At 41.2% G+C, this 20,088-nt stretch overlaps 1 protein-coding gene across 1 annotated transcript in view; it reads right to left on the bottom strand.

The window, feature by feature from the left end:
- LOC102197077 (protocadherin Fat 3-like) overlaps window positions 1-20,088 on the bottom strand; it is a 206,721-nt gene that overhangs the window by 116,242 nt on the left and 70,391 nt on the right. The window contains exons 3-4 of the mRNA XM_013914977.1: window positions 4,761-5,084; window positions 487-548 (exon numbers count right to left, since the gene is read on the bottom strand). Of these exons, the coding sequence (XP_013770431.1) occupies window positions 487-548; window positions 4,761-5,084 (386 nt within the window). The remainder of the gene's footprint in view (window positions 1-486; window positions 549-4,760; window positions 5,085-20,088) is intronic.

Raw genomic sequence — 20,088 nt, 5'->3', positions numbered from 1 at the left:
CACTTTTCAAACCTTGAAAAGACAACATTAAAATTCAAGCATTTTCAAGGATTTCAACCACCCGTACGTACCCTGAGTGTATCAACAGAGATTTTCATGTGACATTGTAGAGACATGTCAATTAAGAAAACTCTACAACTCTTAGAGCCTTTCATCGCCTCAGTTGAAATTGGCACTAACTTCTAGGCAGTCTGACGGTCTTGTTCCATGGCCTCACTAAACTCTTCCCAAAACCAAATTTTTGCTTCAGCCACTGCTCAAGCTGTGTTCCACTTGGCCTGCTGGCACCCATTGGCTGATTTTGAATTCCTGCAGGCTAATCAAGTCCGACGGACACTTTTTTTCAGCCTGATGGCTCCCTGTCCACCATCTGCTTTGGGGGTTACCACCCTAACTGGCACCAACCACCTTGGAGCCTTGCACCTTGCAGGTGCTGAACATTTTTCATTCATCTCTAAATCTCTAAAGCTACAAATCTTTCCTTACCTCTAAAATATGCTCTGTTTGTTGTTCACGATCCAGTTTCCGGGAGGTTGTGGTGATCAGACCTGAGAAATAAACAGTAGACAACAATTAAACTATCAAACAAGAATTTAGGAAATGTGAAATCTGTTTGCTGATAATTCACTGGAGATAACTTAAAAATTAGTGCTGAGATTTGCCACGTTAATGCAGTTATGCCGTTAACGTCACTTTATACATTTTGGGTCAACTCTAAAGGGTGGTATGCCTGGTGGTATTCCAGGCTTATGTGGATCGTCAAAACAAATTATAGCAGAAGACAGGTCTCCTTCATGCCTACATTATGATACCTGGGTTATCTTCTAGCCCTGATTCCTTCTGTATCAAAACAACTCTCTAATATAGTCATATGCTGTGTCCAAATTCAGGGGTAGCATTTGTAGGCCACAATTTTGGGCAATTATGTCACAGTGACGCGACGAAAGCTTTCCAAATTTGAAGAGTCCTCCAAATGTGGCAACAAATGCGTCCTACTTTTCCCCAGATTTGAAGGTTCTACCAGATATGGTAGGCTACCAAGGTAGGCTATCCTTGGTAGCCTACCATATCCCATGATTCATTGCGGGTCACACAGGAGGATTTTTCTTATAACAATCGCGGACGAAGACGGAGGTAATGCGGGAGAGGAATACACTTTTAGAGTCAATTTTGATTTTTCCGAATTAACCTTTTGGTGATATGTTTGAAGTAAATAACAAAAACAATAAAACAAGAATATTTATAATACATCAACAAAAATTAGGACTGGGATCCTCCTGGTTAAAAAAACGGTCCAGGACAGGGACACTCAGGTTAATCCTACAGTACAAGGACAAGGGTCTGGTCTGGTTAAGGAAAAGGTGGAGAACAACATAAACAGTTTTTGTAGAAAGGTATGATTTCATTCATTTGAAGAGATTAAAGCATTATTCTGATTATTAAGCTTAAGTAAAATATACAAATAAGTTGTGAAAAGACTTAAATTTTATACACTTTATCTGTGTAACTAAGCTTTTTTTGTGAACTCAAAAATAACAATGTTTTCAGCTTTGTGACATTTTTACAGCCTATCTATGCACACAAATAAGTTACAGGATCAAATGAATAATAGAAAATAAATAGAAATAGAAAAAGTTCTTCTATAAGTTTCAAAGAGATTTAGTTTACACATTTTATATGAAACAGTAAATGTGCACAATCATTCAGCCACTGAAATTATCCATGAAACTAGTAATTCCTAAATGCGTGTAGATTAAAGGAAATTATTTTACCTGCATATGATTGTCTCTGATGAGCTTAAGGTACAAAACATGCCGGCGACGACAAAGTTTTTCTAGCTCCAAGAGAACTAAAAATGTACAAAAAATGGAGCGACATTTCTGGGTCCATTTTAAAGTTTTCACACCGTGGTGCTGGCAACCGGAAAAACATGGAAGTAAGGGCGGACTTGAACGAAGGCTAGATCAGTCAATTCAAACTGTCGGCCAGCTTTGACTTGTTTTGGCTTATGCTTTGGTCTTTCCTCTCATTAGCATTACTACGTCTGTAATGGCTATATTTTTCAGTGATCTGTCTATGATATATCTACATGGCAATACAATGACTAATACTTTTAATTATTTTAAAAACTATGAAGAACTTAACTTAAAACTGAAGAAGTGGACCAAGCACTTGGGACAAATTACAATCCTGCCTTGACTGCACAGACTGGAGTGTTTTTGAAGCTGCAACTTCCGCTGCAACTTTTGTGCAGACTTGTGTGGGCAGACTAAGACCTTTTGCAAATGCAATAATAACAAACCATGGTTCATGTCACGGTCCCCGTGTCTCTCTGGCTGGCCCACGCTGGCTACAGGTTTTGTTGTTGTTCATTTTGGTTTTCTTTCTCTCCTCCTCCTCTCTGCCTGGGTGGAGCTCATTACGGGCTCTCGCTCTTGGCCCACGCACCCGTGTGATGATGTCCACCTGCGGCTGATCGGGCTGATTTCCCCAGCTGCTATTTAAGGCAGTGGCACAGAGCAGCTCACCGCTGGAACGTTAAACTACCTGAGTTCGTGCTCGCGGCTTATTCGAAGAAGTTTTGTTTGTTTTTCCTGTTGTGGAACTAACCGTGCACTTCTTGTCTGTAGATTCTGGACCAAATCACCGGACCTGTCCAAGTGGGGCAGTGTGTGGAGTGTGGGAGCGAGTGCGGCTGAAGAGGAGTGCGTGTGTGCGGAGGAGCGGTGGCGGTGACTGAGTGGAAAAGGAAGCGCGTGTGTGGATTCCCCCCCCCCTTCTCTCCCTGGAGCCCTGGACCCCCTCCCATCTCACTGTACATATATTTTGCACTAAGGTGATCCCCATTGTAAATAAATCCCCTTTTGTGTTTCCTTGAAAATAACTATCTGCGCGTGAGTCCGTTCAGTAGCCATGACAGTTCACTCCAATTCTGAAGAAGCTGCGCCAAGAAGGACCAAGGAGGAGACCTACAGCAGCAGGGGCTGGGCCCTGTACAAGTAGGCCAGAAATGAGCTGAGCAAGAAGATCAGGGTAAAAGGAACTGAAGGGAGAAGCTTAAAAACAACTTCTTAGCCAGCAACCCTACACCAGTTTTCAGAGGCCTGCAGCACATCCCCAGCTACAGGAGTGCATCCCAGCACCCTGAAGAGAAGCCGAATGGCTAACAACCTTAACCCCTTCTACTGCAGATTTGAAAGACAATCATTCATACCTCCCACCGGCTCACCCTCACCTAATGCCTACACAAAAAAACTACTTGCAGCCCTCAACCCCCTCCCCTCTGACCCCCAACCTGCATTAAAGATCCTTGAGGACGATGTGTGTCTGCTCTTCCAGAGACAGAAGACTAGAAAAGCTCCAGGACCTGATGGTGTGTTTCCCTCCTATCTGAAAGTCTGTGCCAACCAACTGGCCTCCATCTTTAAGAGATCTCTGGAGCTGTGTGAAGTCCCCTCCTGCTTCAAATGCTCCACTGTCATCTTGATCTCAAAGAAGTCCACCAAAGGATTAAATGACTACAAGCAAGCAGCAGGTGAGCACTGAAAAAGCATCACATCCCACTAAGACCATCAGCACCGGCCTCCCCCAGGGGTATGTTTTTTCCTCACTGCTCTTCTCCCTCTACACTAATGGATGCTCCTCAGGAGAATAATCTGTGAAACTCTTTAAGTTCATGGATGACAGGTACATCCATGAATCCACTGTCTGGTCCAGAACATGCTTACACATAACTGGTTAACAGTCAGGATGATATTTTCTGAGCCAAGGGAGTCCGAACAGAATGTCCCAAACTTAGACAGAATAGAATAAATAGAATAGATAAATAGAATCAGTAGGATAATATTAATAATCAAGTATAGGCAGGGAGGCGTCTTCTCTGTTTTATTCCAGGAAAGGAACAGATACGGGTGAGGTCAGATGTGAACGGAGAGAGGAGAAGATTCACAGGGAGACAGAGGGACCGCCATGCCGCTTCCGGAAGTAGTCATAATAATACTTGTTATTGTAAAACTGTATAGCCCAATCTGAAGGTCATCCTTCATGTGAGGCAGGTGGCTGATTTCACACCGAGGTCCAGCGCTGTAAACTTGTAATTTCAATTGTTGAAGCCAATTACATATTTTAAACCATAGACATTCTCCTGTACTTCCTTAAGAAAAAACTGAACATGTCATACCTGGAGCTCACCCTGCTCAAGACAGTGGAGATGATGGTGGACTTTGAGAGACCTACTACTAATTGGTTTTGCCTCATGGGGATGTTTTTATTTCCACATTATTACCCCCAGTTTTGGGGGTCTGTTATCCAATTACATGAATTTCAGTATACTTCTACTCAATTGTAACCGTTGTTGTTAGGATTAAATTACTTGGATGTCTTGATGCATGCTCAATTATCCAGCTAAGTAAATCCCTAAAGGTTGATTCTGTTCATCTGGACATAGCGTTTTGAGTGGGAGAAACATTTTGTCGCAGTAATTAGTTACTGCTTTGTAATTTAGTGGTAATAACTTAGAAATTACCATATTATTAGGTTCTTGTTTCTGCCTTGTTACCCTGCTATTATCACTTTATTACCAAGCTGTAAGTGTTACTGCTACTTGTTATGCACAGCAGACAAAAGAAAGATAATTCATTAGTGAAAAAAATAACCTATAACCTAAACCTATAATTACAACTCCTGGTTTCTAATTAAATTTGCTTATGTTAACATATAGCACTACCTTTTTGATGAAAGATGCACACATGCTTTCTCACCAGTGCGGGTATTGACGGTGAAGAAATTCTGTGGGTTTCCACTAATAATGCGGTAGTTGAGCCTCTCAGCAGTAGTGGAGAGTGTGGCATCAGGATCTTGAGCCTCGATCTGGATTACAGAAACATCACGTGGAGAATTCTCAGGCACTGAGGTTCGGTACAGAGGTTCAGAAGTCAACGGGGCGTTGTCATTAACATCCTCCACCTGGATAAATACGTCAATACTGGTGAACTGAGGAACCACACCGTGGTCGGTGGCATAAACTGTTAGCCAATAGGAGTCCTTGCTCTCTCGGTCCAACATATCAGTGGTGTAGATCACGCCTAATAGGGGAAAAGACAAAAAGAACAAGAGCAAGAGCTTACTACAAAAGTATCAAAAAAAGAAATGCCACCTATTCAAGTAATGCCAAAGCTGTTTTACACTGTAGCTGTACAACTGGCTAGTTCTATTTTAAACAAGAATAGAAATTTCAGTGAATCATTTCCATTTTGTAGTTCAGCAGGTAGAGAAGGTCATTTAATAATCCGAAGATTGGTGGCTCAATGTTAGCCCCAGTCTGCATGCCAAAAATCCTTGGGCAAGAGGACAACCCCAAGTTGCTCTGATACATCCATCAGAGTAATACAATCCATGTTTCCATGTCTCTGTATTTATGTTAGACATAGACTTTATTTAATCCCACACTGGGGAAATTCACTTGTTACAGCAGCGCAAGGGACAACAAGAAAAGGTGAATTAGAGATGCATTAGAAAACAATAAAAAATAAATAAGAAAAATAGCCTGGAAATAAAAAAAAAACGGAAAATGCTATACTATGGACACATGGATTACTATATACATTAAAATACACAAAGATTTTCCTTTTAATATATACATAAAGTACAGTGAGAATGATCATAATATGGATGTATTTATAAACAGTATTTATCCTATAGGTCTGTATAGCCTGACTGACTCAATCAGGTCGATCCCCGGGCTCTCTGTCCTGGTCGTTCTGTCCTTGGGCAAGACACTTTACCCTACTTATGTACTGGTGTTGGCCAGAGGGGCCGATGGTGCGATATGGCAGCCTCGCTTCTGTCAGTCTGCCCCAGGGCAGCTGTGGCTACAACTGTAGCTTGCCTCCACCAGTGTATGAATGTGAGAGTGAATGAATAATGGTATTGTAAAGCGCTTTGGGTGCCTTGAAAAGCGCTATATAAATCCAATCCATTATTATTATATCAGCAAATAGGCTACCTATTCCAGAGCCCACAGTTTTTAGTGGTGATCCACTCAAGTTTAATCATTGGAAGTCATCCTTCCAATCTCTAATTGAAAAGAAAAACATTCCAAGCTCAGAGAAAATATTCTTCCTTCAGAAATCTGTTGGAGGAGTGGCTAGAGAGGGATTAGATGGTTATTTTCTGATTGGTTCAGATACTGCATATGATGCTGCATGGGAACTGCTCAATGAGCGATACAGCCAGCCTTTTATGATTGCCAAAAGCCTGCCGAGACAAATTACATGCCTGGCCAAAAACAGCGTGAAGAGAGAGCGCTGACGTAAGGAAATTTGTGGACTTTTTACACAGTTGTGAATGTGCCATGGGTCACAATGAGAGTCTGCGTATTCTTGATGATGGCATTGAAAATCAAAAACTGACAGCCAAGTTGCCTGACTGGTTAAGCAACAGATGGAACCAAAAAGCCACGCAGTATCAGCTAGAGCAGGGGTGGGCAACTCCAGGCCTCGAGGGCCGGTGTCCCTGCAGGTTTTAGATATGTCCTTCAACCAACACAGTTGATTTAAATGGCTAAATTAGCTCCTGCAGTTCTCCAGAGGCCTGGTAACGAACTAATCATGTGGTTCAGGTGTGTTGACCCAAGGTGAGATCTAAAACCTGCAGGACACCGGCCCTTGGGGCCTGGAATTGCCCACCCCTGAGGATGGAAGCATGGAAGGTTCCCAGATTTTAAGTATTTTTGTAACTTTCCTGACTTTGCAGCAAGGGGATTTGGAAAAGACAAGATCTAAACCTCAGAATGTAGTGACCTCTAAGAACCAAGCAGCAAATGCAAGGAATTTTGCAACTAACACCACTGAGAAGAACATAAGCACATGTATGTTTTGTAAGAAAACAGGATATGTCTTGCACAAGTGTCGTAGACTAACTGCAAGGCCAGTTGCTGACCGAGTGAAGTTCATTCAAGGTGAGAAACTGTGCTTTGGCTGTTTGAGTCCTGGCCATCAATCCAAGAACTGCAGCAACTGGATGGTCTGTAACACCTGCTCAAAATGCCACCCCACATGCCTACATGAGGACCGCTCAAAACAACAAGACAATGACGAGACAAGGTGCAGTAACGAAAGAAAGCCACAATCGCCGCAAGACACCATTCAAAAAACCACATCCAATAGAGTTGTGCATGATGGTAATAGTGCTCAGACTTCAGCAATAGTTCCTGTTTATGCATCAATGCCAAGTAATTCAAATAAAGAAGTCCTCGTCTATGCTCTGTTAGATTCACAAAGTGACTCTTTGTTCATTCTTGAAGAAGTAGCGGATGTGCTTGATGTTAATGCAGAGCCAGTTAAGTTGAAGCTGACCAGTGTTGTCTAAGGAGACAATTGTACCATGCAAAAGACTCAAATAAGAGGGTTATCTTCTAAGAAGATCACAGTGTCAACGGTCTACACTCGTGAATTCATACCTGCCAATCGTACACACATTCCAACGCCAGAGACTGCAAGGACATGGCCTCATTTAGAGCATCTTGTGGAACACATTGCCCCGCCGAAGAAATGTGAAATCGGTCTTCTTATCGGGTATAACTGTTCACAAGCACTAATGCCTAGAGAAGTTATGAGTGATGAGAACAACCAGCCCTTCGTACAGAAAACTGATGTAGGCTGGTGCATAGTGAGCTATGGAGATCCAGGCGAACACTACAGTGATGCAATTGGAGTAAGTCACCACATCATTGTAAAGCAAGTGACCCCTGAACCCAAAGTAACAAGTAAGGTGAAGAGCGAAGTTCATTATGCTTGCAAGACAAGAATTAAGGAGTTGACTGCGCCAGAAGATGTACTTAAGGTGCTGAAATCTGACTTCAGAAGAGGCAAATCTCTTGCAAGAAGATCTCCGGTTTTTGACTAAAATGCATGAAGAAATAAAGCACAAAGAAGACGGAAATGCCTCTGCCTTTTAAACAGAGCAGACCAGAGCTACCAAACAATAATAAGCTGTTCAACACCTCATGTGCTTGGAGAGGAAGCTCAAGAGAGACCAGAAATATTGGACAGACTACATGAACTTCATGAAAGACATTATCAGCCATGGTGAAGCAGAAAAGGTCCCAGAAGAAGATCTTGATATACAGTCAGCTTGGTATACAGTGGGGCAAAAAAGTATTTAGTCAGCCACCGATTGTGCAAGTTCCCCCACTTAAAATGATGACAGAGGTCAGTAATTTGCACCAGAGGTACACTTCAACTGTGAGAGACAGAATGTGAAAAAAAAATCCATGAATCCACATGGTAGGATTTGTAAAGAATTTATTCGTAAATCTCATCCCGTGGGGTCAAAATGATAATGAGAACGGTGAGCAAAGATCCCAGAACCACACGGGGGGACCTGGTGAATGACCTGCAGAGAGCTGGGACCAAAGTAACAAAGGTCACCATCAGTAACACACTACAACGGCAGGGAATCAAATCCCGCAGTGCCAGACGTGTTCCGCTGCTGAAGCCAGTGCATGTCCAGGCCCGTCTGAAGTTTGCCAGAGAGCACATGGATGATACAGCAGAGGATTGGGAGAATGTCATGTGGTCAGATGAAACCAAAGTAGAACTCTTTGGTATAAACTCAACTCGTCGTGTTTGGAGGAAGAAGAATACTGAGTTGCATCCCAAGAACACCATACCTACTGTGAAGCATGGGGGTGGAAACATCATGCTATGGGGATGTTTTTCTGCCAAGGGGACAGGACGACTGATCCGTGTTAAGGACAGAATGAATGGGGCCATGTATCGTGAGATTTTGAGCCAAAACCTCCTTCCATCAGTGAGAACTTTGAAGATGAAACGAGGCTGGGTCTTCCAACATGACAATGATCCAAAACACACCGCCCGGGCAACAAAGGAGTGGCTCCGTAAGAAGCATTTGAAAGTCCTGGAGTGGCCTAGCCAGTCTCCAGACCTCAACCCCATAGAAAATCTGTGGCGGGAGTTGAAAGTCCGTGTTGCTCGGCGACAGCCCCAAAACATCACTGCTCTCGAGAAGATCTGCATGGAGGAATGGGCCAAAATACCAGCTACTGTGTGTGCAAACCTGGTAAAGACCTATAGTAAACGTTTGACCTCTGTTATTGCCAACAAAGGTTATGTTACAAAGTATTGAGTTGTATTTTTGTTATTGACCAAATACTTATTTTCCACCCTGATTTACAAATAAATTCTTTACAAATCCTACCATGTGGATTCATGGATTTTTTTTTTCACATTCTGTCTCTCACAGTTGAAGTGTACCTCTGGTGCAAATTACTGACCTCTGTCATCATTTTAGGTGGGGGAACTTGCACAATCGGTGGCTGACTAAATACTTTTTTTGCCCCACTGTATTCCCCACCATGGTGTATACCACCCTCAAAAGCCAGAGAAACTGCGAGTGGTCTTCGATTGCTCGGCAAGATTTCAAGATATATCATTGAATGACCACCTTCTTACAGGGCCAGAGCTCACAAACACCTTGGTGGGAGTTCTTTGTAGATTTCGAAAGGGCCCAGTCGCTATTATGTGTGATGTGGAATGAATGTTCCATCAATTCCATGTAAAGTCTGAAGACCTACTTGAGGTTCTTATGGTGGGAGAATGGTGATCTCGAGTCTCTGCCATCAGTTTTTTGGATGAAAGTCCATTTGTTTAGAGCAGCTTCCTCACCTGGCTGTGCCAATTTTGGACTTAAACATCTAGCCACAGAAGGTCAGGATTGATTTAGCCAAAGCACTGTCAAGTTCATCTGAAGAAATTTTTATGTTGATGATGGACTGGTGAGTGTAAGGTCTGATGCTGAGGCAATCGAGCTGATTAAGGAAGCGAGAGAGTTCTGCAGTGCAGGCAAGCTTAGACTACACAAGTTCATTCCCAACAGCAAGAAGGTATTGGAATCAATACCAAAGGAACAGTGTGCTGACATTGTCAAAGAGCTGGACATAAATTTAGGGGAGCCGCTCCTAGAAAGAGCACTGGGTGTGCAATGGTGCGTATCCTCTGATGACTTTCAGTTCAGAGTAACTGTCAAGAAACACTCAACTCAACCAATGGTATCATGTGCAATCCGAAGACAATCCGGCGGACCATGCTTCGGGAGGGTTATCGGCAGATCAGCTCGTTGCTTCAAATTGGTTCACTGGCCCAGACTTTCTGTGGGAAAAGGAGCTACCCACCAGAGATGCTCAGGTGGGAGAGGTTAGTTACAGTGATCCAGAACTTCGAAGGGCTCAGGTGTTCAACACCAGGTGCAAGGTTAAATAGAACATTGTTGGACCGCCTGACTAAGTTTTCTGACTGGAAAAGAGCTGTTAAGGCTATTGCTTGTCTTAAACGTCATGCTAAGCAAGTCAAGGGTCTTGGTCCCAAACTCAATGGAAGTACAAGTGTTGAGGAAAGACAACAAGCTGAACTTTTCATAATCAGATTGGTCCAAAGAGAAGCATTCAGCAGTGAAATCAAGAATTTACAGCAATGCAAGGACGTAAAATCCAAAGACAAAGCAAACTAGCAATGCAAATTAAGTCAATTTTTGGATGAGTAGGGTGTGCTGAGATTAGACGGCCGCTTAACAAAAAGTGATCTTCATCCACGTGTTAAACATCCTGCCATTCTGCCAAAAACAAGTCACGTGTCTTCTTTATTGATCAAGCATTATCATGAGAAAGTACAGCATCAAGGAAGAGGTATGACTGTAAATGAATTGCGATCTAATGGGATATGGGTCATTGGATGCAGCAGTGCAGTTGCCTCACATATCTTTAAGTGTGTCACATGCAGGAAGTATAGAAGGAACACACAAGATCCAAAAATGGCAGATTTGCCAGAGGACAGAATGGAAATTACCCCTCCATTCACATATTGTGGCATGGATTGCTTTGGACTGTTCTATGTGAAGGATGCAAGAAAGGAACTGAAGAAGTATGGTCTTCTCTTCACTTGTATGTGTTGCAGAGCTGTACATATCGAAATGCTTGATGTGTCACGGTTCTGGGTCAGTTTGACCCAGTATTTTGAGTTGTCATGTTTTGGTTTGATTTTGTATTTTGTATTATATTCTGATTCTTGTTCTTCCTTGACTATTATTAGAATTCTATGTTTCAGTTTAGTTAAGGGTTTAGTTCTTAGGTTTTGTTTTGGTGTCCTCGTTTTTCCTGCAGGTGTAGTTTAGAGTCTTGTCTGCGTCTTTGTGTTGTTATTGTCACGGTCCTGGGTCTGTGACCCAGTGTTTTGAGTTTCTTGTGCCTCTGAGTTTTTTGTATTATGTTCTTAGTTCTCTTTGTTGTCCCAGCTTATTCTTTAGTGTAGTGTCTTAGTTTGGTTTTCTTGTATTCTGTTTAGTTCTCTGAGTATTTAGTAGCTGCCCTCTGTGTCTCTTTGTTGTTGGTGTTGTCTGTGTTCTTAGTTGCTCTGTCTCCCCTAGTCTAGTTCGCGTCTCTGTGTCATACTTCCTGTTTTACATTGAAGGTAAAACTTCAATGTGTCTTATGTGAATGTGTTCAGTTTACGCTTCCTTGTCTTGTCAGTTCTTATTTCCCCCAGCTGTGCTCTCCTTCTGTGTCTCATTCCCCTCGTTGCTTCCCAGTGTATTGAAACCCTGTGTTTCTCTGAGTCTGTGTTGCGTCGTCCCTCATGCTGTGTGGATCTCCCTGTGAGTTTTAGCTCATTGTTTCCCAGTTTAGCTTAGTTTACTTTGTATGCTCGTTTTTCTGTGACCAGCAAATAAAGCTGTGATTTTGAGTTCATCCCCTGAGTCCTGCACTTTGAGTCCTCATCTCCTGCCTGCCACACAGCATTTCATGACAGTTATTTCCTTTTTTACTTTGAAGGTTCATGTCCATGTGTGATGTCAGCGTGTTCAGTTTTACTTCTCCCCTGACTTTTTATCTGATCTAGTCCTCAGTTCAGAAAAAAAGTTATATAGTGGGTTATTTTAACATCAATACATAAGGCTCAACCGCAGTGGAGGGGTGGTGCAGTGGGTTCAGAGGCACTGGTAGGGGAGTCTGCTTGACGCAGCTGTGGGTAGATATTTAATCATGCCTCTGCTGTCTCTAAAAACAGTAGCATGTTGGGAGAAGGAGAGTACTGAGCTGGATGTATGAAAACAGAGCAGAGGAGCAGTGAGTTTTAAGCTGTGTTATTTTCAGCCAAAGTGTGTGAATAAAATAGAATTTGCACTTATCCAAGCGTCTCCAGTGTCAAGTTGGGTAAGTCAGTAATATTAATCCCGGATCGTAAATGATCGCATTCTATTTTAACGAACTCTGGAACTGTCCTGATATATGTCTTAGGAAATGGACATTTAACAGTACTCCCTAAAAACACTATTTTTGAGTGATCATATTTAGATAATGTTTAATTTTTTGAATTACAGTAACAGCACTTTAGCCAGCCTGACAAAGAGTTAGAGCCCCATTAAGCCAAGCAGTCCTTAAGCTTTACCTAGTAATGACTTGATGAATATTCAAATCCATCGCACACGTGTCATAAAGTGGCGCAAATTTCATAACTGCTGAAATTTACTTAAGGTTTTCTCTCATATCGACCTTTCTACATTCAACAACTTAAGCAATTTCTTTCAATTTATTACTAAATCCTATTCCTCCAAAAATGCTCAAAGAGCAGTTCAGAATATTTTGCTACCACTGAAATTAAAAGAACTGTGCTGTAGCAGTTTGAATGTGTGGCATAGCCTTCAGCTTTCAAGGCCCTCTTCAGTAGAACCAGTTCCCAGTTTGAATTTGAAAGACAGACATCGTCTCCTCTTTTTAGATTAGGCTTAAGCGGATAACATTTCAGGGGGCTGGGTTTGTGACCCAGCATTTTGAGTTTATTTTGTACTTTTGATTTCTTATCAGGGCTCTACAGTGTGACCAATTGAGTTGCAAATGTGACCTAATTTCTCAATGGTGCAACTAAAAAAAAATCCTAGGTTGCACCAGTGCGACCAGCCGTTTGAGTAAAAAAAATTTTTTTAAAAAGTGCCCGCAACTCTGAAAGTCCGTGTGCTCAACAACAAACAACATTATGCCCAAATCGTGGTCTAAACCAATCAGAGATAGTCAGGGGTGGGACCTCTTTAATTGGCTGTGGTCCAGATATTCCCGTTGGCCTACATGTATGTACGTTTGATAGTCCAGACGGATAGATAGAGGTGAGTAGTAGGGTGGGTTTCAATAATCGATATTCCAATTAACCCTCTCAGGCTCAAATTAAACTTTTTGTTGCTAATGCACAACCAAGTCCTGCAGTGGTACTTCTGAGTAAAAAAAAAACCTCATAAAATATGTATGTGGGGTAATTAGGTTGTTAGTTTTTAACTGTTGCAAATCGGCAACGCCTGCCTTGAGAGGGTTAAAACTGATTTTAGCTTGAATAACGCAATATTGATTCATTAAATCCTGAATCAATTGTTAAATATAAATGCATTTTGCCAGTAATGCCAGGAGGTCACCAACCTATTTCAACATCCACCAAACAGCTAAAACAGTAAATGAGAGCAAGTAAACAGATTCCAGATAAATGTAAACACAAAGTGTGGACCTGACGCATCAGTGAGTCGACAGCACACAGATTTTGAGCTACAGGTTTTGTCACTCTCAGACCAAAATGCACTTCAAGAACAGTTTCCCCATCTTAAATCTCTGTTTTCTGCATTATTCATTTGCTTATTACACACCAGTCTACCATTGTGTACAGCGCTGTTGGTCGCTAAAGCCTCATTTCTGCTGTTCAATACTGAAGAAATATAAACATTTTACAATGATGCCAAATTACACAAAATGCTTAGCCATGTCTCTAATAAAGTCTCTGTAACATTACTCTGCTTCACTTCAGCAGCATCGGGTAATGTTCTTATGTTGATTCATGGTTTTGTTACGTTTTTGTTCTACTGCAAAATATTTTTAAGGCAGTTATCTGCTATAAAAAGCGTGGCCAGGAAAATCTCCATCATGTTTTTGTGTTTTATCCTCAGTTACTTTGACACAAAGGCATCTGCTGTGATGCTTACACCTCTGATGAAGTCTCACAAGTGTCAGTACTGATAAATTACCAGAATTGTAATATTTCTGACTGTCTGAGTCAAAATTGAATTGAATCGAATCGATTGAAGGAATCAGTGACGATACCCAGCCCTAGTGAGTAGCCTAGGCCTGACAGAGGTGGATGTAGCTGTGGGTAGTGAGAAAAGATGAAAAGAATGATTGAACTTTTTCGTCAAGGCCTGATCCGTCTGAAATTCATAGCCAGCGCTCTGACACGAAGACATTGACCTTTCAGGGTATGTCTAACACTGGTTTGAAGATGGCATCACATAATGAGCCACATATGATCCACTCTGAGCCAGAGCCCACTGAAAGTAAAAGGGGGAAGGAGTAAACATTTGGAAGAGAGTGGCTTGACCAGTTTCCCTGGCTAAGATACAGTAAAGCTGACAACAAGATGCACTGCATTTACTGTTGTGAGTGTGGAAAGACCATGGCCAGCAATACTGCATTTGTTACTGGTGCTAATACATTTTGAATTGAAACGCTGAAAAAGCACAGTGTATCCAGAAATGACATTATATCAGACCTTCCGTTGCACTGATATGCCCAGAGAAAAAGGACGCTTTTGAGAACGTCTCACTCTCCCGACGTACTGTGACGAGGCCGGTTGAGGACATCGCTGAGAACTTGGAGCTTCAGCTGAAGAACAGAGCTGCATTGAATGTTTTTCTCTGGCTTTGGATGAGAGCTGCGATGTGCGTGATACCGCCCAGCTTCTCATCTCCTTACGTGGAATAACTGCAGACTTTCAAATGACAGAGGAGCTGGAAGCCATGCAGTCAATGAAAGGAACAACCACCGGTAATGACTTATTCACAGAGGTAAATGCATGTTTGGACAAATTAGGACTGAAATGGGACAATCTGGCAGGTGTAACAACAGATGGTTGTCCAAATCTGACTGGGAAAATGTAGGACTTTTAAAGAGAATGCAGGATAAAGTGACAGAAATTAATCCTGTGCAGAAATTGACAATTTTGCATTGTATTATACATCAGGAAGTGTTGTGTAAGATAGTGTTAAAGATGGACCACGTTGTTGATGTTGTAACTAAAACAGTTAACTTTATCAGAGCGAGAGCATTAAGTCACAGACAATTTATTGCTCTTTTGGAGGAAAATGAGATGGCACATGGTGACATCAGCTACCACTGCTCTGTCAGGTGGCTCAGCCTAAAGCAAGGTACTGAAAAGTGTCTGGGATCTGAGAGAACAGATTCAGGATTTCTGTGTGAAGAAAGGACATGACGTCCCAGAGCTTTCCGATGAAGATTGGGTGGCAGAACTCAGATTTGCTGTGGATGTGACTGCACTAATGAACCAATTAAATGTCAAACTGCAGTGCAGGGGACTTTTTGTGTGTGAGATGTACAGTGCAGTAAAGGCTTTCATGAGGAAGTTGCAGCTTATCTCAAGCCAAGTGAAGGACAACCTTCTGACCCACTAAAGGAGGCTCTTCCAAATGCCAATCACCTCCACAAGTACTCAGCCATGTTAGAAGTACTGCATGCAGAGTTTTCAAGGCGATTTCAAGATTTCAAAGCTCTTGAAAATGAAATGGACATGATTTCTTCTCCCTTCACCTGCAGTGTGGATAATGCTTCAAGTGATGTTCAGATGGAACTCATTGACCTGCAGTCTGACACACTTCTGGCAGAGCACTTCAAGTCAGTCTCACTGCTGGACTTTTATTCCTCTCTCAAAGAAGAGAACTTTCCACACCTGAGGAATCATGCTCAGCAGATTCTTGTCCTATGTATGTGAACAGACATTCTCGGTGATGAAGTTCAACAAATCCAAACACAGGTCCTCTGTCACTGATGACCACCTCTCAGCTGTTCTTCGCATAGCCACCTCAGACATTCAGCCAGATTTCAATGCCCTTGTTTAAACCCAGAACAGACTGGATTGTTCTCACTGAAAAGGAGGAAAACATGACACAAGTCATTGTATTGTTGCATTTCTATAAACTTCTTGTTTGTTGAGTTAAACATGTTAAAATAAAATAACACTGATTCAGTGGTTGTTTTTGTTTTATTTGGCTTATGCACCACAATTTCACATAGCATAGCCCAATATAAATACTTACATTATTTTATATTAGTTTTATTCTTCTGATTACCAGTACCAGCTATTCGTAATATATAATTTAGTGAATTTTACAATTTAAGAAAGATAAGCAGACTTGGGTTCAAGTTGTCGTTGACGTGGCCCTCTGACACAACTCAGGTTTCTCATGTGGCCCCTTGTAAAAATTAATTGCCCACCCCTGCATTATATGCTGCGATAAATGCACTGTCCAAGTGTCCCCTCTCTAGGGATGGGTATTGATAAGATTTTCACGATTCCGATTCCATTTTCGATTCTGTTTAACGATTCGATTCTTTATCGATTCTCTTATCGATTCTTTTTAAAAAAGGAGAACACTAAGTTCGATTAGCTTAGAACTTTGTTTTATATCTTCTCTTTGAACAAGATAGAAATTTAGGAGTAACATGACCTTACAAACCCAACAGTGAGATCTTAAGAGATCCAGCCTACGGCTCTTCAATGGAGTGTCACAGGGTCCCCAGGAAAAAAAATTGTAAATAATAAAATAAATATTCTTCTGTGGCAATAACAAAGCATAACATAAATTATTCAGTAGCAATTACACAAGAATATCCAGTAATGTCCCTGCCTTCAATTAAACACATTCACTTACCTAAAATTGGGGGCATCTGCTGTGGCAAATGGGTTCAAGCCAGTGTTGCCAACTTAGTGACTTTGTCGCTATATTTAGCGAGTTTTCAGACCCCTTAGCGACTTTTTTTTTTAGAAAAAAAGTCGCTAAAAAAAGACGTGAAAGCGCATATCGCTTTTACTCTCAACAAGCAGTGGGTGCTGTAACGCAGTCAGTTCTTCTTTTACTCGTATGCTGTTTTGTGGATCACAAGGTTTAAAACTACTTATAAACACACACACAAAGTAACTCCACCAGAGTGCCTATTTCAGGTCACTTTTGCCGGTCCAAGCCCGGGTAAAGGAGCAGGGTTGGAATTGTGACATTAAAAAAAAAAAAATTGCTAAAATAAATTTAATTTGTAGTTCTAAATAAACTCTAAATGCATTTAGGACGTTTTTTACTCACTTTATGTCTCTTCCACGATGTTATTTCTCTCTCCAACAACATACCGTATTTTCACAACCATAAGGCGCACTTAAAAGTCTTAGATTTTCTTCAAAAAGTGCGGCGCGCCCTATGTGTTGTAAGGAGGACGTAGTAGAGAACACCATGAGAACGTTAAAGGGTGAAGTGTGGGCGTTGATCGTATATACCGGGACAATCGCACATACCTGTATAAAAGAACAGGTATGTGCATTATGCAGGACATCGTTGTTTTAACCCTGAAAATGGCAAAGAGACACGCTTACGAAGCACAGTTTAAACTGAAGGCCATCAGCTACGCGGAGGAACATGGAAATCGAGCAGCGGCGAGAGAATTTAAGATTAACGAATCGATGGTTCGCAAATGGAGGAAGCTGGAAAACAAGCTCCGGCAGGTCAAGAAAACGCAGCTGAGAAAGAAAAGAAACAGAAGAGAAAACAAAGAAAAAAGAGCAAATTAGGCTTTCTTGTCAGAGGTAATTTTTCCAAAACAAAAAAGATTTTTTTAAAAGCGGACGGCTGCACTGTCCACAACAGGAGATTGACGCATATTGCATCTGTGAGAAAAACAATATAATAAGGCAGAAACTAGTGATTTATAATGGAAAACTGCTCTTGAAACAGACTTGGAAATGCAGTTTTATCGCAATTTCTTTTTTTTTGGAAGCAAAGCAGCAAAGGTAAGACAGAATTCATGATAATGTTTTTCAAAAGTGAAGCATAATTTAGGTCTTCTTTTGCTGTTGGTTCAGCAATTTTAGTTGGAGCGTGATGAAACTAGCAGGTTTAAAATCTGTGAGATCTGTGCTTTCAGCAGAGGCATTGTTTTCCGTGTACATGCCGTCAGGTGAATGGGGAAGTCTGCACTTACCAAACCATATGTCTATATTTAAATAACAGACCTAGAGGTGCAGCCTGTGAAACCAGATGGGGGGCACTGGGGTTCAACAGGTTCAGGGTGTTGTGTTGTGAAGCGCTGAACAGAGTGGATGGAAGAATGGCAAGGAGAGCTTATTGGTTTTCAGGATGTTTGTGTAAATGTGAATGTGTGCAAGAAAGGAAAGACATCTGATCTTAAGCTTACAACAGACACCAGTAGATCAAGTATATCTATATTAATACATATATTAAGAGCAAGCTATGGTTTCCTCTCCATACCCCATCACCTTATTATTATACTAAGAAACAGAAAAGAAAAAAAGAGACAACAGACTCTAGTTATTTAGCACAAATATAGAGTGCTAAATAACTACTTATAACAGTAAAGGATGAAGGTTTTATGCGCAGAGGACAGTCCAAGGACAGAACTATCAGTTTAACTTGCTTTTGGTTGATTTCTGTTTTTATGTTTTAGTTTTTCTGTGAAGCACTTTGTGATTTTTGTCTTGAAAGGTGCTATACAAATACAATTTTACTTACTTGCTTTTACTTTAATATTTAATACTCCATATAAAGCCTTTGTTAGCAATGACAGCTTCAAAATGCCTCCTGAGTAGAAAAAAGTGAGTTGCATGCATTGCTCAGGTCTGAAAAACAGCTCCACACCATGATATTCCCACCTCCAGACTTCACTGTTGGCATGGTATTTTTAGGGTGACATTTGACCACTAAACATAATGTGTGTTATGGCATTCAAAGAGTTCGGTTTGGTCTCATCTGACCAGACTATATTCTGCTGTTGTTCAGCAACCTTTAAACACACTCCAACATGCTTTTGTCAGCAATGGAGTCTTGTGTTGTGAGCACGCATACAGGTCATGGTAGTGGACTTATTGTTTTCTTTGAAACAATTGTGCCTGCTGATTCCAAGTCTTTCTTTTTTTTGACAACTTTATTTATAATTTTCCAGTTTAACAAAAATACAGAAAAATATAACTGGAGTTGCGATTACAAACATTGCCATTGTGAAACAGGTTGCGCAAACCACAGTTTTGCGCACAGTGGCAAACCAGTTGGATGCAGGAAAATGTATAATCTATGCACACAAACAAGAAATACTACCATGTGAACAGGGTAGAAAACAAAAATAAAATAAAATAAATAAATAAATAAAAGGGGGGGGGGGCTGCATTGTGTGCAGTTCTTGTTGGCTTGTTACAGAGAGTAGGTGGCTTTAAAGAAGAAGAAAAAAAACCCACAGATAAAAAGCAGTATTACATCATACTTCAGTAAATGACAACTTCTCCACATATTCAATAAAGGATGACCAGGATTTGTAGTATTTACTTTGAGACCCTCTCAAACTGTATCTCAAATGCTTTATCTGCAAGCACTTCATTACTTCTCTCACACAATGAACAAACACTGGTGGACCTGAATCCTTCCATTTAAGAAGAATTAGCGTGCGTTCCAGGAGAGTTGAGAAAGATTAAAATAAACAATACAATCAATAGACATTATACACAATGTAAAAGATCAAATGTAAATAATGTAAAGAATATAAAATATGTAGATCAACAAAAGGCTTGTTTGAGCAGAAAAGTTTTTAACTGCTTTTTAAAAGAATCCACAGAGCAACTAAGGTGTGTTGCTTATGAAATCCATGAAGTGCTACAGAGAAAATTACATTTTATTTATGTAATTAACACATTTTGAACTCTTAAAGAAATCTAACAAAAGGAAAGATGCTGAACTAAAATGATCCATGTAGCAAACAAAAACTGTTGTGAGCCGCCACCCTCATATCGCCTTTGGGCTTTTGGAGCCTTGACCTGACTTTTAAAAAAATAATTGGAAAAAAAGTACTATGCTGCCACTGGGGTGGCTGTAGCTCAGGTGGCAGGGCAGGTCAGCCACTAATCAGAAGGTCGGTGGTTTGATCCCAGGCTGCCTCCTGGCTGCATGCCAAATATCCTTGGGCAAGATACTAACCCC

This window comes from Pundamilia nyererei, unplaced genomic scaffold (assembly GCF_000239375.1).
Source record: "Pundamilia nyererei isolate P.nyererei 1_Seehausen unplaced genomic scaffold, PunNye1.0 scaffold00243, whole genome shotgun sequence".
Lineage (NCBI taxonomy): Eukaryota > Metazoa > Chordata > Actinopteri > Cichliformes > Cichlidae > Pundamilia > Pundamilia nyererei.
Note: the sequence above shows the minus strand (reverse complement) of the source record. Positions and strands in the feature narration are given on the sequence as shown.